This window comes from Anoplolepis gracilipes, chromosome 13, assembly GCF_047496725.1.
Source record: "Anoplolepis gracilipes chromosome 13, ASM4749672v1, whole genome shotgun sequence".
In the NCBI taxonomy this organism is placed as follows: Eukaryota; Metazoa; Arthropoda; class Insecta; order Hymenoptera; family Formicidae; genus Anoplolepis; species Anoplolepis gracilipes.
This window is the reverse complement of record NC_132982.1, coordinates 3,413,551-3,428,238: the sequence shown is the minus strand read 5'-3', so window position 1 is coordinate 3,428,238 and position 14,688 is coordinate 3,413,551. Positions and strand designations below refer to the sequence as shown.

Sequence of the window (14,688 nt, the reverse complement as noted above, 5' to 3'; positions counted from 1 at the left end):
GACGGTTGACATTTTCATTTCCGGGAAATAGCTTCGCACAAATTTCTATCAGTATCAAACAACTTTGGCGTGATGCTTTTAATTTCCTGTCCGCCTCTCGGAATAATCGCAAAATCACGAGAGAGAAGATTGCAAGCTTTCTATACAAACAATTTATATCTATTTTTTTGCAAACTTTCTGCAATATATATATATATATGTATATAATAATAAGATATTCATTATATTAAAGAATTTAATTCTCGAGTAATTTCGTATCTTTCAATGTTGCAATGTTTTTGCAAAATTATTTATATATTTCTCTTCGCAGATTCTGTCAATATTGTTTTCTAAGATTCACTCACCTGAGCGACTTTTTCTCCCATGTTTGGTGTGTGCATCGCTCCTTGAAAATACTTTGCAGATCCATTGTCTTGTAAGGAAAACTGAAATAGAGAATATTCATTAGTAAAATACTAATAAAATACTGTCTTTAAAAAATTCTCCATTTATTTATTACACGATATAATTAAATCGAATTCTTATTTACATTTAGAAATAATTAAAAAATAGTCTAAAGCACAAAGACTGAGTACGTGGGTAATCTTTACATAGGCATACATGTTTCTTTTTTTTGTATGTACATACATATATAACAAACAAAACTCACTTTGTGTTTGATGGAATCCGGTCCCATCTGACTCAGAGATGGCGATTTTCGGTCCCTGGACGTTCGCCATTTCTGCAGATCGCTTTCAGAAGCAACGCCAGGAAAGATTTTCGAATGTTTCGCTGCTACAAAAGTGAACGGTACACGTGAGTCTTTCCTTTGAGGTCGTACTTAATCGCGTGGCAAGGTGATATATCATCAGTTTAAGTATTGTTAAATTCTATAAAATCTATAGGTGCGAAATACAGGCTCGATCGAATCAAATCTATTTCCACCGAGTCTTGGAGAGTGGCGACAGCAACTCTAATGAGCTAAGTTACAAGACCAATCGTATTTACATACACCGCTATAATCGACATATTTATAATGATTACGAAGGAAGCTGTAGCTCTGTAATAATCTAGTATGAATACAGGCACGTGTGTACAAGGAATACGTGTCTCAAACAATATTTTTCCAGTCGAGAGTTTTACGATATCATTTACGGCACACATACTAATCTAATGTAAATACAACGATGCATCGAAGCGATCATATACAGAAATAAATTCTGCATTTTTCCTCTGACGTTGTAATTTTATTTTTAATTTAATTTAATATTAGTTAAAAATGAAATATAAAAATATATTGTAAATGTATTAAAGAAAAATATACATAATATACATAAATAAGAATAAACATTAAAAAAATTATTTTTTAAGAAAAATATAACAATAATATTAATTAAAGAGTGTACTAATAATCGCTTCGATGTTTACGAGCAATTCGAAAAATAAATAAATCACCGAGCCTATATCTCGATCTAGAAGCGTTCAAGAGTGTGTTAGTAAAACGAGTCAGTTAATCCGCACTAGAAGCTGCATACCTGTGAAAGAAAGATCGTTTTATTGTTGTTCGTAAAAAAAAAAAATCGATCGTAAATCGAATGGCGATGGTTTTTTGAATTAGATGTTACGTTGAATATTATACGTAATATTGTATGTACGATGGGGATCATTTTACTGACATGATTTATACAATGATATGTGGCCATTATTGTTGATCGCGTTCATTTTCATGATTACACGTGACTCCACGATATGATCAATACATATGTATAATGATATTCGTTAATGATGTTCCGAGCGTGTGCCCAGATGCACCGTGATATTTGCATATGTGTTGTAGTAAAAGAAGCCGTGAAAGGTCAGCCATTCTTGTCCCGCTGTAAAGAGAAGCGTAACTAAGAATTTTTAATCCTCGTGAAACTCTCGGACAGCCAAAATGTGCTCAAAACAAGTTTTCTCGTCGAGTCTTGTGATTAAAGAACCAATCTCGGAGAGCGAAAGTCAAGACAAGAATAAATCGATGACGTGATTTGAACAAAAATATTAACGAGAAACAAATGCCAAATATTTCCCGTACATCTTATTGTCTAAAAAATAACGTATTATACAATATTTTAAACTTAAACAAATTCATGTCATGTATTTCACACGTAAGCATACGACAAAAATATATAATAAAATTATTATACAACATTATTATGATTGAAAGGAAAATGATCTTGCTTGAAGAAAAAAAAATTTATTGTGTGTCGGGAATTTTTTCCTTCGTTAGACTTAATAAAATAACTTAAATTTAAAAGGCGCATTGATTTGTAAAGAAAATGAATTCCAGACAGACAGACAGAGTACAATTAAAGACATCTAGACGAATGTTTGCGAGGTTCACGAGTACAAAGTGGCTGATCGAGCGAGGCTACAGTGCTCGTCTGATAATAATCAAAGATATAAAATGATAGCACTCTTTCACGTGGAGATCAATGCTAGCATTGTAAGTCAACGCAGTAGTATAAGTAATATAAATAGTAAGTAAGTAATAATAGTATATGTAAGTAGAACAACGTAAGTAAGTAAAATGGGGTGTAAGTGGTAGTAGAAACAGGCCTATGAAAGCTCAATCGGACGAAAGTAGTACGAAGTCATCTCTCGAAAGCTCATGATAACAAGAAAGCTGCAAGCGCTTGGTAAGTTGTAATAAAAGGGGTGCAAGCTCGCGCGCCGGTTGGCACTCGGTCGGTTAAAGGAAACCAAGAGAGCAGGGTGGTTGCTCCCTCCTATTTTACCTTCAGCTAGATTATCGACTGTGGCTGGTCGTCGCTCGAGGGTGACGTGTTCGCTCCCTCGGCCCGCTACTAAAATAGTTTACTGAGGTTTGATTTTGAATTGACAGTTCGTGACGGGGGTCGCCATGAAGCTGACAAAGGCGATATATAATGCATAAGATGAGACGGGGGGCGGGAGGCGGGGGGCGGAGAAGAGGGAGGGAGGGCTCGAGAAAGTACTATCGTAATCTGCAGGGAAGAGGAGTATAGTGCCTGAATATTGTATCGTGACAGAGACATTATGAGATCCTCGTTCCGTTAGATATTTAATAAAACACTTCTGCCTCTAATTCAAAATTATTGTCGCGACGAAATATTCCAGGACGTAGTTTAATGTTCATTGAAAATTAAACTCCTGAAACTGCGCGAAAAAATGGTGCAAGGCAATTTGACGCAAAGTAATTTTTGATTAAGTTCCTTGTGCGAAAAAAAAAAGCGTAAGTTATTTCGCACCGATATAATATAACGAGTATTGTTTCTCGCGATAGTTTTGTATTTATAATGTCGGTTATATTCTTTTTATATCCTTTTTACAATGATGGATTAAAAGTAAGCGCAAGATTTCCGGCACAGGATCTGTCAAATTTCTCTTCTTTCTTATCCTTTTCGTATTTCAAAATAATATTTTCTTTATACTCCTCTTCACAAGCGATGAATTATCACCTATTATCGGTGACGTTTAGAACGGTGACATTTAGTTGGACGCACTTAGACGGAAATCGTGAGCCAAATGCGTTGTTTCTGTGTTCCAGATAAACTTTTTGCTCTCTTGGCAAAAGCAACACTAAATCACGTAGCAATTACATGGTTGCTTATCGCATTTCAAATGTTGACTAGTACAACTACCAGAGCTGTTTACGCGACTGCAATCACCAAAGAGCGCCTCTCGAACTCACCGAATGTCTGTCTAGCTATAGATTTTATTCTACGACTTTGAGAGGTAGAGATTTTTGCGACGAAATAAAGTTTTGCCGAAAAAAACGTAATGCTCTTACTTAACTGCATTTCTTCGCTCTGACAGATTACACATTAACATATAAAAAAATAAATATCGCAACTATGCAACATTATATCAGATGTCAAAAATCGATCTTCGCAATCAGTTATATAGACACACACACACACACATATATATATATATATATATATATATATATATATATATATATATGTATATGTATATAATTAGGGACACAATTTTAATTTTCTCTTAAGCCTAAATCGCAAGCTTTCTCTGTTAAACGAAGAATTTCTCTCTTCTGACATACTCTCCCCTTTTTTCATCGCAAATGGATGACATGAAGTCAATTTATCTATCAGTTTCTATCTGCAAATATGCAACAATTCACGTGTATTCCACAAGCTATATAGAAATAGCGCGACGTTGTAGAAAGCTTTGCTTGCAATGCGCCAGATAGGAAGGCCATATGGTCAACTTTCTGTCAACATTCGCGGCATGAAACGTCGCATGCAACGATATTATTATTATCCACGGTTCTATTAATTGTTGTTTAACTGCGAGACACATGTATATATATATATATACACGCGTGGTTACATACGTGGTTACATCGTTCCCAATTACAAACCTGCGTGAAATTTTTTGAACAAATATTTTCCATGTTTTTTTTTTCTGCAATATTAAACGACCGTCAAAATTATAGAGTAAATATTATTCGTTGAACTTGTCAAAAAAAGTTGCATTACTTTATTTGACTCCAAAAATGAATCAATCATATTGATCTTGAAATAATCAACAGCGATTCCTTCAACTTGTCAGAGATTAAAGCGATTTCTTTTAACTGTTTGCGAGAAATGCTTGACAAAATCGAGAGAGAAAGGTTTCTATCAGTCGTGACTTGTGATTGCACTTGTCTACCATCCTCGTTATTTTTGGAAAAATAAACTGCATTCGGTCGGATCACGATTGAAATGCATTGCAGCTGGGGAAACGAATATATATCGTCAGAGTACATATATACATATTTTTTTTTATTTTACACACACACATATATATGTATATATATATATATATATATATATATATATATATATATATATGTAAAATAAAATATCGCTTTACAGAAAGCGCTAATGCCAGGTCAGACAATTTGGGACACGAAGACTAGAAGTATAGAAGAACAAATATAAAAGAGTGGGGAAATCATTGTGCACTTACAGACGCTGCAGGTGAGGCTGCGACAAGGCGCCCTCGCCGTTTCCGCTTTCACGGCTCTCTTCGAGATCGCGTCCAAACTGGCTGCGTGTGAAACACTCCGCGAGGGGCCCTCCGCGGCGCCCCCCGATGACGAATTCCCGCCCTCCCAGAGCCCCGATTTTTGCGACACCTAAAACCAACAACACGATTAATTAAATCCTTCGTGTTTTCCGATAATATCGAATTAAAAGAGCTCGCAATTATTGAAAAATACAAAGACGAAAATTTATTAAAAATTAATCAAGGCATCAAATTTTTTTCATCCATGTTTCAACTGTAATTTGCAGGGAAAAGGAATTTTTCCGCAGTCTTACATCGGCAGTGCGGCAATCAGTGTCCTTAAAATTCGAGGAATCTCGGGTCACCGTATCGGTCACGTACGGCTGATCCTATTAGCACAGTTCGATAGCACGGTTGGCGTCCATTACATCCAGACGACGGGCATGCTCGTGAAATTGAAACGAACGGAAGGTGGATAGGTGGATAGGTAGGTGCGAGAGAGGGTTTCGAGAGCCTAACATGTGTTTGAATTGTATAGCAGTGGGCTCATGCATGCGCCATTAACCCGCGTATGGCCGTGCGATAACCTTTGCCCGTTCCGTTAGCTATTTACATGTGTGTGTGTGTGTGTGTGTGTGTGTGTGTGTGTGTGTGTGTGTGTCGGTCGCGGCAAAACTTACTTGGTATCGGAATTTCGGGGGCTATCGCTGCCACGTGCATGCTAAACGCGCGTTTCAATTACGGAAAACGCGATTAAAACTGAAACTCCGCGGACGAGAATTTCCCCCTCTTCTCTTTCGGATAAAAATATTCTTGTTTGTGAAAATAATTTTTCCCTCGCGCGTGTATTAAGTTATTTTCAACGATTTAGCTTAGTCAATCACGGGAGCATGAATATGGAATCCATTTTATGGTTATTTTTTATTTTCTAAGGACGTGTGAAAATTAAACGCGCATCATAAATTGCAATTTCGCTCACGCACGTATGCATTATCAATGACACTTTAATTACCGGCCGTTAATTGATTGCGAGGTTGATGGCGGATCCTCGGACGATCGCGTGCTCGCGAAAGGGAATGTGCTCTCGCTGGTAAATGCCTTTTTCTACTTACGTCGCTTACTCCCTCGGGACTGGCGATGGGAGCGGTTGTGCCGGGCTGCGGTATCATCACCGGGATGATCGCCGATGTTGTTGCGCCACCATTGCTGCCCCCCGTCAACGGCGGGGGTGGTAGACCCGGCGGTGGCGTGCCGGTCCTCCCAGGGCCCCAAGATTCCATCATTGTGGGCGAGCCACATGTTAACGGGCTGAAAGTCATGTAAATTGGAATAATTCAGCAGGAATTTTCCTAAGACTCGAGTATGATTAATCATATTCGCCGTATAATCTTAATTTAATTTTTGATATCTAAAATTGCACCATAATCTGTCATGAGAAATTAAAAATAGATTATATGTACGCTTTAGAAATTTTTAATAAATGTTTTAAAAGATTTATATCTCTCTTTTTCGCGTGACAGTTTTGTCATAATTACGAAGAAAGAAACTTCATTAGAAGTGTAAGCTTTTTACGAATCTTGACAACATCTCGGCGGAACTTAAGTCATCCCAGTAACTTTATGAAAGATTCAAGCGACGGAAGGGAAAAACAATGTTAAGTTGTTACGAGAGAATTCACGACACAATATTTCCGGAACGCGGAATATCCCGGATACCCCGGGGCGCTGAAAAACGAAGTGGTCGTCTTCCATTAGCTCGGGCCAGGAAATTGTAGGGCGCAATGGTGGGTAACCCCGGTTAGCGAGTGTTATCCCCCGTTACCGGGAAATGACGTTAATCCGGAAGGTGGCTCGCGCTCGCGTAACTCAGCACGCCTGCAAATGGCCGCGTGGCGGTCGACGAGAAATTGTATAAATCCTAAGGTTATGGGGGTGGTCGATACCGCGCGGATACGGAACGGAGGTCAGACCACCGCGAGTGAAGTGTGTCAGTGTTAGGTCAGACTTGCCAATCGATAAACAACCTCAACCTGCGCGACTCGACACGCGGCTGACGCGTGTTCATGCGTGCGTGCGTGCGTGCGTATCGATCGTGTAAATGTTGAATTATTATTATTGTTATTTTGTTGAATCACTCTAGAGTGTTATATCCATTGACAGATGAATGTGCGTTCGATCTCTGGTAGCGCCTGGTATTTTTTTTTCTTTTTTTTTCTTTTTTTTTTTTTTTTCGTATCGCTCTCAGTTCGCAGGCGGTAGGTTTGTAACGCGATTCGTTCAGAGCGAGTTCGATCAGAAGGAATTATTTAATGAGAGATATATATCTATGTGTTGGTTGCGTACATTCAAGTACTAAACTAATGTACAAACGGCTAATTATAGACACCGTGTTACGAGTGTATTGCATAATACAATGATCTTCCGACACCCGCGGGAGCCATTTGTGCGCTACCGCAACTATCCAATTGGGCGCTTTATTAAATTAACTGTTTCTCTTCTCTTTCTCTCTCTCTCTTGTTTGTGAATATACAAATATAAATTTAGGAAAAAAGTGTTATCTTAAACATATTAATCATATAATATATAATTTTGTATAATAATATAAATATATATTATGATAATATAAAAGCTATTACATTATAGCTCTATTCTCAAGTGTAATTGAAATTACAAAGAGCTAAGAGAACTACCTATCGTAATAAATAACAAATTAGAATTGGCTTGAACACCTAGTGACCTAGCGTAGCGACGGTTAAGTTATACAAGAAATTTGCATTAAAAATAGTGACAGCGTGTCAAACAGAATAATTAAACGTTGTTAGAATTTTATTGCAATCTCTGAATTATAATCTCACTCGACAAATCTATTTTATTTCGCGCTTCGATTTACTCGTATTTCGTTTGCGAGATACCGCGCGGTTTAATTACCATCATTCGGATTTAATTAATTAATTCCGCGCCTAATGTGCCTGAGAATTTAACACGAAATTAGTCGGCACTCGATAAAATAGCTTCCCGCTAATTGAACGTAAAAACTCGGAAGGGCAACGAATGCAAAAGGGTTGAGTGACGAAGGTAGACGCGTTTAATTCGCTGGAAAGTTTACACGGTCGATGGATCCTCGACACCCACGGTTACATGTGTAAGAATTTCACGATGGCGAGAGCCGCCTCTCTTTCAGGATTTCCAGCGCAGAGACATGCTAGAGACGAGGACGCGAGGATGATGTCTGCGTTTGGAAAGTGTCCAACATGTCCGATACACAACGGCGTCAAGCGACAGGAAAATCTCGTGAGGCAGACTCGTCGATACACAAAGAGAAACGATCTCCTCCTTTGTTCGACCTCTTTCGGCGAAAATGGCCCTCACTCATCCCTCTGCTCAGCGATTTGTATGCATGAGCAAAGTTGCGAACGGGTCAAGTTCATAATTCAAGCAAATGATACGGTATATTTATCGTACGACGATAAAGTATCTCTTTGATTTTAATCTTCAATTTTTTATTTCCCACATCGTTTTTAGTACAACTTTGTGATAGATAATGAACTTTAAATCTCGTTAACATGCTCTCCTTTGGGATCCAACAACTAATCTATCATGACTTTTCATTGCTGACAGCATGTTTTTTTTTTTTTTTTCTTTATCATTTTCTTTTATATAACTCATTATTTTATCTCAAGTCTGAAGAGAAATGAATTTGAGACTAAAACGTCTGAGTTTTTCTTTTATAATTTTTTTTTGTTTCATTTTATGTTATTCAAGACTTGTCAATTAATTTATGTAGGGCTTATGGACTTGTTACATATTTATGGACTTTAATTTATAAAAAGTTGTGGCGTGTTTCTTTTTTAATTTTAATTTTTAAGAACGTTTTCAAACTTTCATCTAGAGAGTTAAGCTAAGCCGTGCTGAATTAATGACAACTGTCAAAAAAAAATAAAATGAAAACTCTTAACTCTAACAAATTTTCTTGCACATGACATGTAAAAGAATTTGAGCGGCACTTACTGGCAGCGTATATACATAAATCCAACTACGTAACGCGATCGGCTCTCGAAGATGAAACTATTAGCAACAAACGGAGTTATCGGCGACGAAAACAGCTAGAGCCCGTCAGTAAGATCGATGGATCCTGCATCGATATTTATCGCGGTTATTTCGCGTTCCGCGTGTCGCAAGGGGCTGAATTTTATCGCCGGATGCGATCAGCCGAGCTGCGCGCGCGGTAGATTTATCGACATTCACAGCGTCGAAGTAACCCTGACATCGATTCTCTCAACGGCCGTGTTGACAGAGTGATTTCGTAATACAAATAGAATTAGACGCACGTGATGGTGCGCTGTTCTTTTTCTCAGATAAATAAAAAAGGATAATTATTTAAACATTTCGAAGGCCGAAAGTTTTGTTGCCAACATATAAAAATAAAGGCATACTCTCTCCCCCCCCCCCCCACAAACATATATATATATATATATATGTGTGTGTGTGTGTGTGTGTGTGTGTGTAAAAATACAATTATTGTTTAACGTATGTTTTTTCTCTGTCCTTCTTATTATTATTATTTTTCGGAGGATGAATTTTTTGTCGAGGGCACAAAGCGAATAAATTCAATTCAATTGAAATTAATCAAAGACCGTATCGCTTTTTAAAATTCAGAATACGTTCGACGGGGCAGGGTATGAAAAAGCCATTAGCACAATTTTCTCGATCAGAAAAATATCAGACTGCGTTTATTCGCTCGCATGTCAATAATTTCCGCGCGGCATGTCGTCAGCGTTCTGGTGACATTTCCAGCGGAAATGGCGCGTCTGCAGTGACGATAATTTGTTTTCGGACGAAATAAACGTGCAATTACGGAAGCTCGATACTTCCTCGATGCACTCGTCGTTTCTAAAACCGCGTCTTTATTATTTCAAACTGTTGTCGTACCTCTTGTAATGAAAAATGCAAATGAATGCAATGTTGTTATTTTAAATATGTATGAGGCGTTTCTTCTTCTGGCGAAGCTATATTTTCAAGGAGATTGTTTGCGCTTGAATGTAACTTCCTTCATCGCAAGTTTCTACGTGTATTGATATGAAAAAGTATGAGTTATATGAGCTGTCAAGAAAATGATGAATGCCAACTTCCTCTATTAACGCGATTAGCTTAACGTTTTTGCAACGCTTTCTCATTTGATTAATTATAATATTCGGATTATAAATGCGCGCGAATAAATATGTGCTATAATTCTACGTATATATATATATATATATATATATTATATAGTTTCTCTAGGTTCCCCCCCTTCCACCCCCCCCTTCAGTCGTGCACGCTATCGTTGGGTGTGTATGAGAAATTAGAGCGGAAAAATAGCATTCTCGCATGTTTAAATCAGTTTTGCAGCAGTATAATGGCGATCATGATTTCAAAGCATCATAGAGATTGATAATTGCACGCGTGTATCGCTGTTAATCGAATTATTTACGCGATATTTACAAATCGCGCGCGATAAAAAAAAAGAAATCTTCTTAATTCTCCTTCAAAGGTTTAATCTGTATCATTATATTATCAGGTTACTTTATCAGGCTCGCCAGGTTTTCCACCGACAAAACTTTCGCCATGACTTTATTTTGCTGATGATTAATTATAGCTATTTAGCTTTTTCTCATAATTGTCTCACGATATGCACAGCTGTGTTGTAAATCCGTGTGACCTGAAAAGCCGTTTTTACGATTCCTACGTTAATTAACTTTAAAGCGAGCGAGTTCCATCCTTGGAATCAACTTGGAATGCGTGTTCTCACGCGAAGGTCTCCGAGAGCGTGTATAACGCTATATTTCGTCGTGAAATTAGTATATTTTGGCTCGGCCAAAAATGGTCGACGATAGCTAATTTGGACAAACCCTCGTGAAACAGTCTGAATATTTTAAATCTAAAGTTGATATGTTAATTTCCCTTTTGCAAATTTAATACAGCGTCATTACATTTGTCAGCGATAAAAAAGCGACCTAATATATATTTATTAATACTAATATTTCTACTAATAATATATATACTAGTAGTATATATATTAGTGAAATAACAAATCTCTCTTTTTCTCTCTCTCTCTCTCTCTCTAAGAAAAAAAATGAAATAGAAAAAAAATTTTTTTTGTATTCTCAAAGTCTATCGAAAAATAATTTTCATCATTATGTATAAAAAGGATATATATTCACATAGAACTACAGCTTGAAATCAAATAAAATATTAATGTTAGCATTATTCTCTTTCTTATTCGACCTTGACATTGCGGTAAACAAACACGCACTAGTGTCAACATCGAACGACAATGATTGAATCTTCATTGGAATATTCCAACAACAATAAGATTTATTATGAAATTTAATGCAAGAAACATTAAATTATTCTTACTTATTATATTGAGACTTTTAATTACGATTCCAGCTCAATACTTTAATTTAATTAATTGAACGATGATTTAACACACATTTGTTAAGTGTATTTTTGTCAAGGTACATAATATAATAATGCATTAAGAGATGTAAACGTGATGGAATGATACGTTTAACTGACAGATATGCTAAACTAATATAAAAGTAACAAATTATCGCCATTCTTAGAGATTCCTCGAATCACGTCTGCTAATTCGTGTATCGTTCGCGCGTCGTTTTATTTATTTTTTTTTTTTTTTACATGTTCCGTCAAAAAACAATTCCTATTGTCTTTCAACCCGAACCTTTACATATGTCATGGCGTTTACGTGTCAACCCGTAGTTTACCATGAAATATGCTGCTTCGCCTAGAAATTCAATGCCCGGAGGGTGATATTATCCTTCTTCCGGTCTTGGCATCCGTTATCTCTCGACGGCGAGATGTATTATATATCTCGTAGTCCATTTCAATTAACGTAACAGCATTACAAGCCTGTTTTGACGAAATAATTTTTTTCAACCGCAATTCCCTTCAACGGTTCAAAAATCGATTTATATCGCATTTACATATTATTACCACTCTCGACAGAAATTTAAGTAGAACATTTTCCAAAGTGCCTGCTGGTAATAGAAGTTACAATAGAAACGACGATGAAATGATTATGCCAGGAGTCACCTTGAAACTGACCCTGCGACCGGAGCGGGGGAGGGGGGGAGGAATCGCCCCGGAAATGACAAGTCTAGAACTAAACTGGACATTGCTTAATGGCGACCGTATGGTTAGTATACTTAACGGTAACCGTAAATCACTCGCCGATCATGCCGGAAGAAAACAAACGGAACAGCGTAACATCATAATCATCACGGAAGACGGTAACGACGATATATTTGTCAATGTCGTCGTAGACTCGAAGCTATAACGCACAGGATATAATTCCGACCTATTTGATATGTACATATATAGTCGAATAGTAATCCCGATCCTTCTCGAACTCGTAAATAGCCGCTAGTTTCTCGCTTGTCTAAAGTAGAAAACCATGAAGTAAATCTTAGGCCGCGGGTCGATAAAGCCACGGACCATCCTAAATCCCTTCTAGCCACAAACTTCCGGGGACAGAACGCCGACTGGGCGATGCTGCGGGGAGGATTATAAGACTCGACTCGATTTGTGTCCGGATGGGTGGAGCCTGAAATTAGCTTACACCGACAAAGTTGGCGTTATCAAAACTGCTTTGTGCTCCGAGCACCTCGGAAAGCCTCGTGGCAAGTGGCGAGTTATCATACTCGGAAAAACAATCCCATCGGATTAATATCACACATTATATGTAGAGAGATCTTTTAAGAAAATCTTTGATATGCCGATGTACATAGAAATCACGAAATTAACCCTTATTCCGTACTGATGGATCATTTTTGTCTGTGATTTTTTTAACAACACGTCAATTTCTCGAAAACAAATAATCATAAAATAATATATTTAAGTAAATTATTTTTCAAATTTTATTATTTTAGTCTTTATTTAGAATATTCAAAGAATATACATTTTTTCAGATATTTTTAAAACACTTTTACATATTAATAAACTTATAAGAAAAATACGCTGCCAAAAATAACAATACGGAGTAAAGGTTAAAAATCCGAGATTTTTATAATAAAATAAATTATTTATTTTATTTTTATTCGTTTGCGATACGTAAAGAATTCAACGAGAATGATTTTTAATTCATAAATTAATTTTCATTCAAACTCTCTAAACTTTAAAGTTTACATCAAAACCACAGATTGTAAATTACATAGAAAATTTGTCGAATTAGTTCGTAGCAACCTTTGTATGTGAACTACCTAACTATCCTTGTTTATTATCTTCTCATTATTTCGTGGCGTTATTTGCGTGCTAACGAGACTTAAAACGTGCATCGACCCAGAATCTACCAGCTACGTCTGGTCTCGTATCATCCACCTCGACCAGATGCAGCAAATTTCTTCACATCTATATCCCACGTGCCTTAACGTGATTCTCGATTCACTTCATGGTCACGAACGGTCTTTTGTGCGAGATACAATCTTACAGCGCAAACAAACGCATTCATTCATATCACCGCGTGTTCGCGTCTTTCCATTCATTAAACCTTCGCCTAAAATAAATGTCGAATATTTTAATCAAGCTTTTCTTTCCGATCAGAATCGTAAAAACCCGACATTTTATCTTGTGGAAAAATCTTACCATATATATGCTTTAAAAAATAAATTACTTGCAAAATTAGTTAACTGGAACGATTCCCATTTTACTAAAAATAAAATGATACATTCAATTAATAAGCGAATAATATAAAATTATACAACAATAATTTCGAATGCGATAGAATATTTAATAAATATACAGCTGGTATATAATAGCCTGTAATTTTACGTAGCCAATTCATTTTCAAGGTAAGTCGACTCTCTGCTTATATTTTATATATTCTTTCCAGTAATCGAAGTTAATCCAATTCTAGCGTGCGGTAAAAATCATCTATCGCCCTTATCGTGGATAACAAATACGACACGCACGAGGGGACTTGCGAGCGAACACACACAGAACTGCGCTCGAGGAAGCAAAAGTTGTTTCCATTCTTTTCCGCATAGCCTTGTAGCGGCCGCAGAAATGGCTTCTCAAACTTCACTCGGCGACGTTGCGTGACTCGCCTTGAAATGCACGGTGAGCTGGCGCGATGGGATATTCCTCTCTGTCACCGTCGTCGCTTTAATGGAGCTTTCAGATTATTCAGCAATGAGAAACGCCATCGTCGCGAGAAAAACAAAGTTCCACCTCCTTCCCCCCCCCCCCCCCCCGCAAGATGCGCGCCCTTGCCAGCCAACTTTTCAGAGAGAATCCTTTTTGCTACGGCAACTTTTACCGCAACCAGGTCCCCGTTTTTCACGCCATTTCCACCCTCTATCGCGAAATTTTTGATATACATTGCTCGCAAACCGTTTGAATATAAAAACGCGAATTACGTAAACCGCTTGTTGTTTTTATATTTGCGTTGTGTAAAAGTCCATTTGCCTTGATGTGATGTTCAAAATTACGATCGTAAAAATGTATTTCGTTATTTCTTCGGTAGTTAATTTCATGCAACGCTAAGTTGATTCATGATTCATGAGATTAGAAACTAAGTCGAACCGAACGTGTTTTGAAATATTTACGACGTCGTAATTTGCATTTAACGTTCGTCTTTGTAATATCTACAATACATTTGTAAATAGATCAAGTATGTCAGAAA

At 37.2% G+C, this 14,688-nt stretch overlaps 1 protein-coding gene across 15 annotated transcripts in view; it reads right to left on the bottom strand.

Annotated features, from left to right (window-relative positions):
• Nucleotides 1-14,688, bottom strand: part of Sei (potassium voltage-gated channel seizure) — a 103,031-nt gene that overhangs the window by 44,255 nt on the left and 44,088 nt on the right. For 13 of the 15 annotated variants that reach the window (XM_072904241.1, XM_072904229.1, XM_072904240.1 and 10 more), the window contains 5 exons: nt 6,126-6,321; nt 4,975-5,143; nt 2,757-2,825; nt 650-774; nt 345-425 (listed from right to left, as the gene is read on the bottom strand). In XM_072904241.1, the coding sequence (XP_072760342.1) occupies nt 345-425; nt 650-774; nt 2,757-2,825; nt 4,975-5,143; nt 6,126-6,321 (640 nt within the window). The remainder of the gene's footprint in view (nt 1-344; nt 426-649; nt 775-2,756; nt 2,826-4,974; nt 5,144-6,125; nt 6,322-14,688) is intronic. The other 2 variants (XM_072904228.1, XM_072904232.1) reach the window with 2 other exon arrangements.